The sequence below is a fragment of the Mobula hypostoma genome, chromosome 5, assembly GCF_963921235.1.
Source record: "Mobula hypostoma chromosome 5, sMobHyp1.1, whole genome shotgun sequence".
Classification (NCBI taxonomy): domain Eukaryota; kingdom Metazoa; phylum Chordata; class Chondrichthyes; order Myliobatiformes; family Myliobatidae; genus Mobula; species Mobula hypostoma.
Genome location: NC_086101.1, coordinates 106,859,917 through 106,873,528, shown reverse-complemented (window position 1 = coordinate 106,873,528; position 13,612 = coordinate 106,859,917). Strand labels below are relative to the sequence as shown.

Genomic DNA, 13,612 nt, shown 5'->3' with positions numbered 1-13,612 from the left:
TTCTAGATGGATACTTGGATGACAGAAATCTGGAGGGGTGTGTGGGAGGGGAGGGTCAGATTGATCTTGGAGTCAGCACAACTTTATGGGCTATAAGGCCAGTACTGTTTCATAGTAACTTGTAAAAGTATTCAGCCCCCAACCCTTTGTTCACATATATGAGTATTACAACCAGGGATTTTGATCAATTTAACTGAGAATTTTTATCTGTGAATCACCTGCTCTTTTTTTTTCACAGCAGAACCCAAAAAGCAGAGGAAATTGTAAAGCATGGAAAATAAAAGTTCAAAAACTGAAATAACAGCAGTTCAAAAGTATTCATTCCCCCTTTACTCAGTACTTAGTTGAACCACCTCTCACAGCTATTACAGCCAGTAAACGTTTTCAAATAAGTCTATTAGCTTTGTACAACGTTATGGAGCAAGACTTGCCCATTCCTCCTTGCAAATTGCTCCAGCTATGCCAACTGGGGAGGGGCGATGGAGCACCCTTGAGGTCTTGCCAGAGATGTTCGATCGGGTTAAGGTCAGGACTCTGACTGGGCCACTCAAAGATGTCAGCTTTCATCTGAAGTCTCTCCGTGCTTGCTCTAACAGAGTGCTCTGGGTCGTTGCCCTGTTGAGAGACAAACTTCCTCCCCAATTTAAGCTTTCTGGTAGAAGCTAGCAGGTTTTCATACAGGATTTTTCTGTATTTAGCAGCATTCATCTTCCCATCAATCCTGACCAGATTTCCAGTCCCTGCTGCCAAAAAGCATCCCCATAGCACAATGCTACCTCCACCGTACTTTACAGTCGGAAATATGGCTGATGCACATTATTAGATTTACACTACATGTACCTTTTAGTGTTGAAGCCAAAAAGTTCCACATTAGTCTCATCCAAGTAGAAGACCTTCTCTACATCTTTGCAGTATCTTCTAAGTGACACTTTGCAAATTCTTTACAGGAAACAATATGCTTTGTTTTAAGTCACAGCTTCCTCTTTGCCACTCTTCCATGAATACCCTTTTTGTGCAAGGCCTTGGGGATCGTGGAGCCTTGAACTGCGTCTCCAACACTCAGAATGACTGTTGGCACCACAGTACCCTCTCTTGCATGTGCCATTCCTCTCCTGTGACTAAGTTTAGACCTAGGTAGTGTAGCTGTGGTTTCATATTTTTCCACTTTTTCACGATGGACTGCACTGAGTGCTTCTGTGCCTTTGAGATGGTCTTGTACCCTTCCCCAGATGTGTCCTTCGCTATTATCTGACTTGTCTTGAATGCTCTTTTGTCTTCATTTTGATTTGGTCTGTCGGATCTTACGGAGAGAGGGTATTTATTCAGATGATCTGCCAATTTTCTACATCAACAAATTGGGTGAGTTGGTAAGGTAATGCACAGTATTGCACTCGAGGAAAGTTAGCGTAGTAATTACAAAGGGAATGAATACTTTTTCAGCCTCAATTGTTGACAGGCTTTGGATTTTTTCTTTTGGTTTGACATAATTCACAATGTTTTGTAGATCAGCTCAAAAATATCCTATTTCAACCTATTTTAAAATGAGACAGTGAAAGGTGAAAATGACTGTGGAGGATGAATAGTTTTTCAAGTCGCTATGTTCTATGTCTACAGCCTTGAGCCCTGTCTCCCCGGTGAGCCCCACCCAGATATTTGCAGAGTCACCCCTGGACACGAAGCCAGCGGAGAGGTTGCGAAACACGGAACAGGCGGCACATGAGGAGGAACAAATCGCTCAGCTACGCAAGGTGGGTCCGTGAGCAGCTGAACCCCCTTTCCCCTAGCCCTGGCGTGTGCTGTGTGACAGTCGGTCCCCAAACTCGAGGGGCAGGAGCAGGATGATGGTGCAGTGGATAGTGCCGCTACCTCCCAGCCCCACAGAACCGAACCCAGTTCCATCCCGACTTCCAGCGCCACCTGTGTGAAATGGCTTGTTCTCCCTGACCCATGAGTATCCCCAGGTGCTCCGGTTTAGAGGGTCACGTGTATGGGTGAAGACACCCATACAACAACATGTGGGTTAGAGGGCTGCTCTCTGTCACGTGTATGGGTGAAGACACCCATACAACAACGTGGGGGTTAGAGGGTTACTCTCTGTAACGTGTATGGGTGAGGTCAGAATATGGGTGGAATTGGCAGGGACAATGGATGGTTGATGGACAGTATGAACTCGAAGGGCAGAGGGGCCTGTTTCCATGTTGGTTTGTTCCATATCTGCACATTTAATGGGTTGATATAGAGGGAGCTTCACTCTTTGTCTGTCCCTGGGAATGTGTGATGGGACGGTGTGGAGGGAGATTCACTCTGTGGCTAACCTCGGGAGTGTGTGATGGGACGGTGTGGAGGGAGGGACAGTCTGTGTCTGACCCCGGGAGTGTGTGATGGGATGGTGTGGAGGGAGATTCACTCCGTGTCTGACCCCAGGAGTGTGTGATGGGACAGTGTGGAGGGAGATTCACTCCGTGTCTGACCCCGGGAGTGTGTGATGGGACAGTGTAGAGGGAGATTCACTCTGTGTTTTACCCCGGGAGTGTGTGATGGGATGATGTGGAGGGAGATTCACTCTGTGTTTTACCCCGGGAGTGTGTGATGGGACAGTGTGGAGGGAGATTCACTCTGTGTTTTACCCCGGGAGTGTGTGATGGGATGATGTGGAGGGAGATTCACTCCGTGTCTGACCCCGGGAGTGTGTGATGGGACGGTGTGGAGGGAGTTTCACTTGTAACCCAGTGGCAATCTGTGTCTTTGGTCAGAGCATCGAGTCACGGTTAAAACAAACACTGCCCGAGGACCTGGGAGAAGCATTGAACAACGGTGTGATGCTCTGTCAGTTGGTGAACCACCTCCGGCCTCGATTCATCTCCATCATTCATATTCCGTCCCCTGCGGTGGTAAGTGTGTCTGGACCCCATCCCCACGATGTTACCCCAGAGGGGTAAGTGTGTCTGGATCCCCATCCTCACGATGTTACCCCTGAGGGGTAAGGGTGTCTGGACCCCATCCCCACAATGTTACCCTGAGGGGTAAGTGTATCTGGATCCCCATCCTCACGATGTTACCCTGAGGGGTAAGTGTGTCTGGACCCCATCCCCACGATGTTACCCCTGAGGGGTAAGAGTGTCTGTATCCCATCCCCACGATGTTACCCCTGAGGAGGGGTAAGTGTGTCTGTATCCCATCCTCACGATGTTACCCCTGAGGGGTAAGTGTATCTGGATCCCCATCCTCATGATGTTACCCTGAGGGGTAAGGGTGTCTGGACCCCATCCCCACAATGTTACCCTGAGGAGGGGTGGACTGCTGGTAAGTTTGATATTGATTCATTATTGGCACGTACGTAGATGGTGAAAACATTGTCTTTCTTACAGTCGAATCATTACACAGTGCATTGAGATAGAACAATAACAGAATGCAGTATCAAGTGTAGCAGCTACAAAAAGTACCAGGTAAACAAAGTACAAGATGAGAACAAGGTAAATTCTGAGGTCCCGAGTCCATTTTATCATACAGGGTCTTACAACATAGAATATAGACATCTGCAACACATTACAGGCCCTTCTGTGCACAGTGTTGTGCCAACCATGTAACCTACTCTAGAGACTCCCTAGAATTTCCCTCGCACATAGCTCTATTATCTTTCTAAGCTCCATGCACCCATCTAAGAGTCTCTTAAAAAGACCGTATTGCCTCTGTCTCTACCAACATTTCAACAACAGACTGCTGAGGAATTGGAGGTGCTGGGGAGCTTTCTTGGCTGAAATGTCAACATGGTTGGTCCAGGACAGGATGTTCACTCCAAGGAACTTGAATCTCCTCAGTCCTCTGAAGCTGAACACTGTTGATGTAGCCAGGAGCATGTGTCCTGCCCATCCACTTCCTGAAGCCAATCGCCAACTCTTTTCTTGACATGGAGGGAACACTTGTTGCCATGACAACATGTCACTAAGCTCTGGGTCTCCTTCCTGTACTCTGATTCATGTTCTTTGAAATGCAGCCCACGACATCTGCAGACTCACAGATCATGTTGGAGCAGAATCTGGCCAGAGGGTAGAGTTGGGGGGCCGAGGACGCAGCCTTGTGGAGCACCAATCATGCGGAGGTGCTTTGTGATCTGTTGGTGGGATAGGGGAGGGGTGGAGAGGGAGTTGTTGGGTCGTCTGAGGCCCAGATTGGACTTTGGAAAGAGGAAAGTAATCAGGACCATGGTGCACAGGAAGGTTTGGACCTAGGGTGTGGGTTTGAGGGAGGTTGGGCTAGATGGTACTGTCCTGTCTGTCAGAGCCTGCTCTCACTTTCAACAACTCCACTACCCCCGCCCCATCTGTCCATCCAGCCAAAGCTGAGCCTGGCGAAGAGCAGGAGGAATGTGGAGAGTTTTCTGGAAGCATGCCGCAAGTTGGGAGTCCCCCAGGTGCGTACTAAACTTTGCTGACTGGGGGAGGTGATGGTGGGAGGGACTCTCGGCCGATTAGGCATCGGGTGATTTCTCACCCACCTGAATCCGGGATGATCACTTGTTGTGGTGAACCCGCCCTCCCATCTGTGAGGGAGCTTTATTGGGACGACGTCTCCCACCAGCTCTCCTTGACCTCACGCACACTGCGCCGTTCGCGGGTCAGAGACGTGACTCCGCTACACTGAGGGAAGCCAGGATGAAATGGTGACCCGTTTGGGGATAGTTTTCGTGTTGTCTCAGTGTTTGGAGCCGTGTGCTGTGTGTAACTCTGCTGTCTCTGCCTCCCCCCTTGCCCTCTGTCCCCCCTTCCCTCCCTGTGTGTGTCTCCCTCCCTCTGCTCACCCCTACAGCTCGATCTCTGCTTGCCGTCCGACATTATGCAGGGCCGGGTGTCCCGGTTCCGAGGGACGGTGCGGGAGCTGCTTGAACGGGCCGAGGCAGCGCCACGCTGCCCGAAGCACCATCTCGCCGGCTTCTCCGCCTTCTACGTCTGCCTCATGTTGCTGCTTTACCTGGCCTACCGGCACGTCCCGACCTTCTAGCGGGGGCGTTGGGGGATGGAGAGGGGCACCCACCGCAAGCGGGGTGGGGCAGTACTGGGAGATGTCTGGAAATGAAACGGGCGGGGTTAGACCGGACCTTAAGAGGTGGTGCCTCCTAGCCTGGGCGTCTTCGCCGTCCCGAGGGAGGGTTCACTGGGTGGTGGTGTGGATCCTGGGAAGGAGGGTGTCTCCAGCTGGGATCCTGGTGGTTAGAGTTACGGGTTCAGAGCTGTCCCGGGGGGCGGGGTCGGGTGTAACCAGGTCCTGAGTGTCTGGGACGTCAGCCCTGTTCTCCCCTCGGGGTCAGGTGTAATTTATTCTGCGGAGGGGGAGGTGCTCCCCGGGGTCAAACCCTGTAGTGTACAGAGTGTATATACAGTCGGTGCCGGCGGTGCCTTAATAAAGATGCGTATGTGTAGCCGCTGACTGCTGTCGTTGTGGAGGGAAGGAACGGTGGGGAGGGAGAGGTTTGTCCGCACGCTGTCTGTACTGTCTGCTCTCTGTGTCGCCGCCAACTTCACACTGTCCTCGAGCACCGGAAGCCCCGGGAGAAACTAGGGTTTAGGGGAGGTGCGGTGATACCCGAAGCGGAGGGGGGATGGGGAAGGTGGCGACGAGTCGGAGGGGGAGAGTTTCAGAACTCAGCGGCTCTGCGCTTCGGACACAGACATCTGCCCTTGCCCCCTCCCCCCAATCCGCCCTCTTCGGACAGTGGCCCTGGATCCCGGGCTCATGCCCAGTTCCGGCGGTGCCAGTGGGGGCGGTCATGGTTTTGTTCCAGACGGGAAGCCCAGACCGCGCGGATCTTGGAGAGAGACGCAGTGATTGATGATTCAGGTAAAGAACCAGAGAGAGTCCACACCCCTAACTGCGGGGGTGGGGAGAGGAATGGGATGCGTGGGTGCATGGTGTAATTAACGTGGTGTGGGGGCTCAGGGCGGTGGAGGGCTGCACTGGGGTTCGCTTCCTGAGGCTTCACGCCCGTCTCTTCCGTATTCACTCCCGGCCCCACGCCCGTTTCCTCTATATTAACGCCAACTCGCATGTATCTGCAACACTGTCGATAACTGGGGTCGTGTGTGTGGTCTTTACCCCTGTTGCAGTCCCAGTGAATTTTTTTCGGGATGGGGTTGTTGAGAGATTACGACGGTGCTCCTTCTCCACAAGGCTCCCCTCCTCAGCCCTTGTCTGTCATGAACTGGGACACATAGTTGGAGACTTCTCAGCACCACTCATCCGAATTAAGACTTTGTTGCCCGATAGTACGTGCTTAGGCCGACGGCATAGTGTCGACCTTGTGACCACCTTCACGAAAGGGTAACTTTTCCCTCCTACATGGCCGGATCCTTTAGTTCCCAGCCACCCACCGATCTGATTAAGCCCGGTGTCCAATGCTGCCCCTGCGTCCATTCCAGCAATAAACCCGCCCCTCGCTCTGTGATCAACCCAATGTTTATTCCCTTGGTATATGACCCCCTTATCCCTAAGTCTGACCCCATTCTAACGTCCCCTCACCAGCTTGCTGTCCCCGCATGTGGTCTCGGAAGGAGCACGGTTAGACCGGGCTTGCGTCCCCGAGTTTCCTTCGGTACCCTATGCACTTTCTGACACTCTCCCTTGCTCCTCCAGGACATACTCTGTGAGTCCCAGCACATTCTGGAAGAGGACGGGCTGCTGCGGGTGGCGGAGACTGTGCGACACTTGGAGCTGGCGGCGCGGCGCAAACCGGTGCGGCTGGCAGAGGGAGAGTGAGGAGGCCGGCGGCGGAGTCTGGTACTGGCCCGGAGCACCCGACTATAACGTTTATGCCTTCCCCATCATCCACATGAGACCTGACGTCCCGGGACAGCTCTCTCACAGACTTGGACACGCCATTGACGGGAGACCGTTCAGTAATCGAGTTCGTACTATCTCTGCAAGAACAGTTCATGTGCCCTCTCCCCAAGACACTGAAAGTGAGTTGAGATGATCACCCAGCTTTTCGCAAGTGAATCTGCCCCACCACCCCCTCCAACCGGGACAGTTCACTTGCGGCGTTTAAAGGGAACATTTCTGTCTCTCTCCGGGAACCTTCCGAATTTAATTCCTTGGCCGCTAGTTGTAACATTATTGTTGCCTTGACAACTTTGGACCATAACCTGTCACAGGCACCCCTTTTATAACACGCGCGTTTCTCGCTCTGTCAAATCTCAGAAAAAGTCCTCGGCGGGAAAGTTGGACCACTTCTCCCTCTCCTCAGACAGACATTACCGGGCCTGCTGCTTGCCGTACTTCCTTTCGGGATTCCAGCATCAACCGTGTTTTTCCGTTTCCAATCATCTCCCAGTCCGCGTCACCCCTCCTCCCACGGAAACAGTTGCTCTCGCATCCAAAGTTTCCACGGGGTCCCCTCGTATCCAGAGTCCTAAAAACAAACTCCAGTCACCCGGCAGGAGTAATGTCCCCATTCCTGGAATTATTTTGGTAAATCTCTTCTGTGCTCTCCAAAGGCGTCACGTCCTTTCCCGGAACTAGCCACAGGGCTCTATCTCCTTGTCTAGAGCTACTCCACAGTCTAGCCAGTGTGTGGACGGGTTCACTCTGTGCCCCTTCATAAAACTAGGACACAGTCTACATTTAGCCCCCACGTCCCTGTCTCAAGCTGCCTTCAGCGTCGAACAAACTCCCTCGCCCTTCCGTCACTATCGCAACTGCTTTCTCCCTCTCTTCCCCCTCCCCAACACATATGGAACACCTGCCCCCTCCCGGGGGACTGTTCACGTCAGGCTACATTCCTGTAACTGCAGTTGGGGTGGGGATAGACCCCTCTCAGAGTGTCTGGACGAACAGTCCCTCTCACCCCCCCCCCCTCGACGTGAGGTTACAGTGACCGTTGGAGAACTGTCTGCTGTTCTCACGTCTGTGGGATCTTGCTGGGTTCAATTTGGCCTGTCAACCCTCCCGTCGGAGCCGCGAGGGGCTTACAGCCTGGCTTGGGGTGTATGGTGCCGAAGAATAAGGTCTGCTACCGGCGTGTGGCTCCACTGTGGGAGATTCTGTTCCGCGCTAAGCTCCTGCCCGCCCAGAACTGCTTCGGAGGCGTCCCAACCTGGCGAACAAGAACTGCCGTCCGTGGTTGTTACGGATTCGCACCGATGGTGCTCACACTTCCCGGGCACTGATCATCCCTCCACAGTCTGCCCCTTCCCTCGCGGTCGGCGCAGATCCTCCAACCACATAAATTACCGGTCAGGACTTCTTATGTGGCTGACGCAACGAGCACTGTGACAGATAATTATTCCCGCCCAATGAATCCTCTCTCAGTAACACACATCAAAGTTGCTAGTGAACGCAGCAGGCCAGGCAGCATCTCTAGAAAGAGGTACAGTCGACGTTTCGGGCCGAGACCCTTCGTCGACTGTACCTCTTCCTAGAGATGCTACCTGGCCTGCTGCGTTCACCAGCAACTTTTATGTGTTGCTTGAAATTCCAGCATCTGCAGATTTCCTCGTGTTTGCCCCTCTCAGTAATATTTGTCGCCCATTGGATCAACTGCTATTCACTTTGTTATCCGATTGTTTCCCCTTCCACCCATGCTGTTGGCCAGTTGGTTCCAATCCCACCGCCGCAGCCCATGGTTTGATGTGAAGTACCGGGAGATCACACTTACACTGCTAATAGCATCGGGGCTGATTGTGAGTGCCTTTCTCCCTGCGGGATGGGTATTAAATACCTCCACATCCTTCCCACTGTCCCCAAAACACATTAACAACTCCTCCTGACAAGCAGTTTATTGACAAAGCGTTTACTCTGGCATCCACCAAACAACAGCCGCGGTTGCCCACGGCCAATTCTTTCACGACCAGTCCAGCCAGTCTACTCTCGGCTGTAAGAGACGGTGCCACTCTGCAGTCGCCCGCTCTCCAGTACTGGGGTCGCATATCATTTCACCTGCGGTCTGAACGTGGTGAAGGATGGAGGGAAGCTAGCAAAACCGAGCGGCTGCGTAGCATAGGATAAGTATGTCCAGTATAGCCATGGTGGGCCGAACGGTCTGCTTTCATACTCTGACACCACGCTGTAAATGTTCACCCAACCGGAGGTGAAAATGAATCCGTACACCAAGCAGGCGTCGCCTCCCATCAGCCGGCCGAGGACAGATTGCCGGAGACTTGCAGCCAACCAGTCCCACCCCGCAGGGTGACGCGAACGGACACAGCTCGGCCAAGCATCCCGGGGCCCGGCGCCTTGTGGCCGTACGTTGCAGGGTCAGATGGTGGAGTTTATGGCAGAGGTGGGCGAGTCCAGCTCGTGGCGGAAGGAAACTCTCGCTTTCTCGCTGAAGTAAGCGCCGTAACCGAGATTATGGCCGCCGGCCCCTGGCTTGATCGGGTGCACAGACTCCAGCGGGGATACGGGACCTGAGCGGAGCGAAAATCACACAGAGGATTAACCCGGGACACATCCTACACAAATGTGTCCTGATAATCCTACCCCTTCCCTCGCCGTGAATAGTACACACACCCCCCCGCCCCCATTTCCTTCACATTCACCCAGTCCCTCTCTATGAATCGAGCAGAAATAATAGGACATCTTGAGGTGGGGGATCGTGACGGGAGGGGTGGTGCTGAAGGCCTGTCTGTTTATTATCGATATCAAAAGGTCAGGGTGGAGAGACCAGGCGCGACATTTGCAGGTTTTCTGGCGGCAGAGTAGGGTTAGTGTTTACTACTGGGTGGCAAGGCAATTCGGACGTGGTCTGCGATGGAGCGAAGGGACGTTGTGCGACAATACGGTGGCAAAAACACACATAGAGAGAAAGGTGGAATTCGTTTGATGCTGGTGGGAGACGAAACGCGTCGGTGTTCTGGTGATCTTGAGCATTTTTGTATACAGTCAGTAAAGACCGTGAGCCATTCGGCCCATCGAGTCTGCTCCGCCATTCCATCATGTCTGACAGTCGTTTGTCCCCGTATCTCACTGGAAACCGGGACTGGGATTGTTGGGGTCCCCACAAAGGGCGGGATTTTCTAGTGGCTATCCATTTCAATTCGACTTCCCATCCCGACGTCTCCAGGCTCCCCTCTACTGCCACGATGAGGCCAGACTCGAGTTGGAGGTGCAACACTATGGAAGGGCTTTGCCTATGATGGACCGGGCTGTGTCCACAACTTTCCGGAGAGGTTTCCATTCTGGCGCATTAGTGTTTCCATACCGGGCCGTGGGGCAATCAGTCAGGATAGAGCGGGTTAAAATATCGGCACCGCATCGTGGGCCAAAGAGTGCTGCAAGTTTTCTATATTCTCATGACAGTCCTGAGCACAAGGGAGGGGGGGGGGGCTCTTCCTCGAATTATCCAGGGTCCGGTGAGACTACAGCTGAAGTATTACCCACAGGAAGGTGAAATGTGCATCGGGGGGAGGGCAGTGGAGGCAGACCAGGGAGGGGAAGAATGTTGTTTGAGAAGACTAGAAACCAGTTCTCCTAGTTAGAAAAATGAGAGAAAATCTCGTTGGACCAGCTCGAAAAGTGGCAGATGGAATTTAGTGCGAGGTCCTACTTCGGTAGGAACAACCAGGGCAGGTCTTACACAGTGAACGGCAGGGCAGTGAGGATTGCGGTAGGACAAAGCGATTTGGGGATCCTGATCCATAATTCATTGAAAGTGGCATCGCAGGTAGATGGGGTTGTACAGAAAGCTTTTGGAACATTGGCCTTCATAAATCAAAGTACTGAGTAAAGGAGATTGTATGTTATGTTGGAGACTTTGGTTAGACCCAGTTCGGAGTATTGGGTGCAGTTTTGGTCACCTACCTATAGGAAAGACCTAAATGTGGCTAAAAGAGTACACAGAAAATGTACAAGGATCTGAGTTATAAGGAAAAGTTAGGTCTTTATTACTTGAAACGTAGAAAAGTGAGGAAAATTGATAAAAGTATGCAAAATTATGAGGGGTATAGGTAGGGTAAATGCAAGCAGGCTTTTATTTTACTGAGGTTGGGTGGGACTACAACCAGAGGTCATGGGCTAAGGCTACAAGGTGAAAAGTTTAAGGGGGACATGAGGGGAAACTTCTTCACTCAGAAGGTGGTGAGAGCGTGGAACAAGATGCCAAACAACTGGTGCATGCGATCTCGATCTCAACGTTTAAGAGAAGTTTGGATAGCTACATAAATGGTAGGGGTATGGAGGGCTGTGACCTGGGCGCAGGAAGAGAATTGGGTTGAGAGGGATAATAAATCAGCCGTGATGGATTGGCGGAGCAGACTCGATGGGCCGAATGGCATAATTCTGCTACTGCCTCATGGTCTTTATGGTGGTAGTACACCGCGGTGAATTGGGAACAGGCAGTGGCGCATCACAGAGTGGTGGTGGGGAGAGGTGGACAAAGAAAACACTCACCTTCCAGCCTCTGCCTCTTGGCCAACTTGCCGCGCTCCCTGCGCCTGCTGTACCAGGGAAAACACTTAAGTACGTCCACACCCATCGCTGGCCTGTCAGCGAGCCGTGTCCTGTGACAAGGTACCGGAGGTGGGGTCAGCATACTCCTCTGCTATCCCCCAGCCAGACTCCTCCTTCGTCTGTCCCCTTCCCTCACACGCCGGCCAAACCCTCGCCCTACCTCCCCCCACCCTCTGCTCCAGGCCCGACTGCGGAGCGCGGCGCCGCAGCTGCCGATCGATCCACCAGCCAGGGGCAGGTCTGCAGGACACGGAGGGGGATCACGCTGACCCTCGATCTCCCCGCGCTGTCCACACCCTCCCCTCTCTTTTATCCACCCCCAGGATCATTGGGCAGTGGCCGGGGCATGAACCCAGGCAGATCGCCCCTTCCTCTACTCTCCCGCGAGTCGCTCAGAAATTTCGCTGGTCACAGCGGCTTCTCCGCGCCGCTTATTTAATCCCCTGAAGCAAACCCCGTTAGTCCGTACCGTCTGCGCTGCCGGGGCGGGCCCGCAGAAACCTACGGAATTCACTTCTGACGCTGGCCCTGGGATCCGGGCCAATATCCCTGAGCCCTCCCTCGGGTTCTGCAACGCTGCACACGAACCGTCCCTGGTCGCAGAGTAACCCGGGGAGTGCTGGCAGTCAGACCGACCCCGAGGGGAGAGCAGGATCCGCTCAGGGGGTGAGGGGATACATGTGTGGTACTATTGAAAGTGGGGTACATCAGCGGATGGGAGCCGAAGGTGGGTTCAAAGAACTGGGGCGGGGGGCGGGTCACAGTGACGAGGAGTGATGTTCTGACGTTAACTCCCGCCAGCAGCGACCTGCCTGTGAACTGCTCAATGTAACTCGGGGTTTTCCTCACAGCAAGAATCCTAGTGCCCAGTGCCACTGTCCGGGGAGACACGAACCACACTCAGTCCCATTCTCCGAGGAGACACTGGCGCGCTCAGGGCCCGTTCCCCCTGGACCCATGCCAGCACAGAGGAATTGCACTACGCTGTTACAGGGCCAACGACGAGTATTCACTTCCGCCGCATTCTGTAAAGAGTTTGTACGCTCTCCTCGCAACCTCGTGGGTTTCATCCAGTACTACGGGTTCCATCCACATTCAGAACAGGTACCGGTTAGGGTTAGTAACTCGTGGACACGCGATGCTCGCACATCCTCGGACTGTGTTAGTCGGTGCTTCGATGTGCATGTGATAGATAAAGCTAATCTTTTAATAGTTTCATTGACCAAGACTGCACAGCGCACAACAAAAAGGTACTGAGGCCGGCAGGGTGTCTCACCATTCAGGCAGAAGGCACAAGAGATTCTGCAGATGCTGGAAATCCAGAGCAACACACACAAAATGCTGGAGGAACTCAGCAGGTCAGGCAGCGTCAATGGAGAGGAATAAAAGGCGGTGTTTCGGTCCTTCATTGGGACTGGAGAAGACGGAGTCAGGGTACAAGATGGGAGGTAATAGTTGGGTAATATAAACAGCTGAATAAGAAGAAATCTGATAGAACAGTGGACCGTGAGGGAGGGGCACCAGGGCAAGTGATGGGAGGATTATGAGGACCGGGGAGATGGAAGGGGCGGGGGAGGTAGCGAGGTTACAAGGGAAAGGGGGAGGAAGGGGAACAAAGAGCAGTTGCTGGGAGTTACAGAAATGGATGTTCATGCCACCAGGTTGGGTGCTACTGAGATGGTATATGAGGCATTCCTCGTCCAAGCTGAGGATGGCCTTATCATTGCAGCAGAGGAGGTCACGGACAGACACGTCAGAATGGGAATGCATAGTCAAATGCGTGGCCACTGTCAGATACCACCTTTTACAGTGGGCAGAGCAAAGACATTTGACAAAGTCTCGCCAGTGTAGAGGAAACCACACGGGATTACCAGATACAATAGGTGACCCCGACAGACTCACAGGTGTTGCTTCACCTGGAGGGAATGTGTTGGGGTCCTGAAAGGTGTTGAAGGAGGAGATGTAAGGCCAGGTGTAGAACTTGTCTCACCACAGCTGTTCTGGTGGAAGTGAGACCCTGTAAGGTTTGAGTGTTGATGCAGCCAGCCAGCCGACATGGATAGGTGCCAAAAGGGAGATCAGTGGGGAGGGATGAGTGGACAAGGAAAGGGCATAGAGAGCGATACACATTGTACCTGTGCATATGTCAATAAACTTAGCTTTGATTTTACCT

General features: G+C 53.0%; 2 protein-coding genes across 4 annotated transcripts in view; one reads left to right on the top strand and one right to left on the bottom strand.

The window, feature by feature from the left end:
- The window catches only part of lrch4 (leucine-rich repeats and calponin homology (CH) domain containing 4), a 72,570-nt gene extending 64,231 nt beyond the window's left edge, over positions 1-8,339 (top strand). Inside the window, exons 16-19 of one of the 2 annotated variants that reach the window (XM_063048709.1) lie at positions 1,615-1,748; positions 2,754-2,891; positions 4,334-4,411; positions 6,628-8,339. In XM_063048709.1, the coding sequence (XP_062904779.1) occupies positions 1,615-1,748; positions 2,754-2,891; positions 4,334-4,411; positions 6,628-6,750 (473 nt within the window). In that variant the 3' untranslated portion in view covers positions 6,751-8,339. Of the gene's footprint in view, positions 1-1,614; positions 1,749-2,753; positions 2,892-4,333; positions 4,412-4,806; positions 5,442-6,627 lie in introns of those variants that run through there. The other variant, XM_063048708.1, reaches the window with a different exon arrangement.
- A 23-nt stretch (positions 8,340-8,362) lies between these two features.
- LOC134346887 (uncharacterized protein C17orf114-like) lies at positions 8,363-12,999 on the bottom strand. Of its 2 annotated transcripts, XM_063048706.1 has the most exons (3): positions 11,909-12,999; positions 11,380-11,489; positions 8,363-9,398 (listed from the first exon to the last, which is right to left on the bottom strand). In XM_063048706.1, exons 2-3 carry the CDS (start codon positions 11,462-11,464, stop codon positions 9,247-9,249), a joined length of 237 nt encoding a protein of 78 aa, XP_062904776.1. In that variant the 5' UTR covers positions 11,465-11,489; positions 11,909-12,999; the 3' UTR covers positions 8,363-9,246. The 2 variants fall into 2 exon arrangements, with proteins under 2 accessions (XP_062904776.1, XP_062904775.1); XM_063048705.1 differs by having other exon boundaries at positions 11,380-12,997.
- Positions 13,000-13,612: the final 613 nt, after the last annotated feature.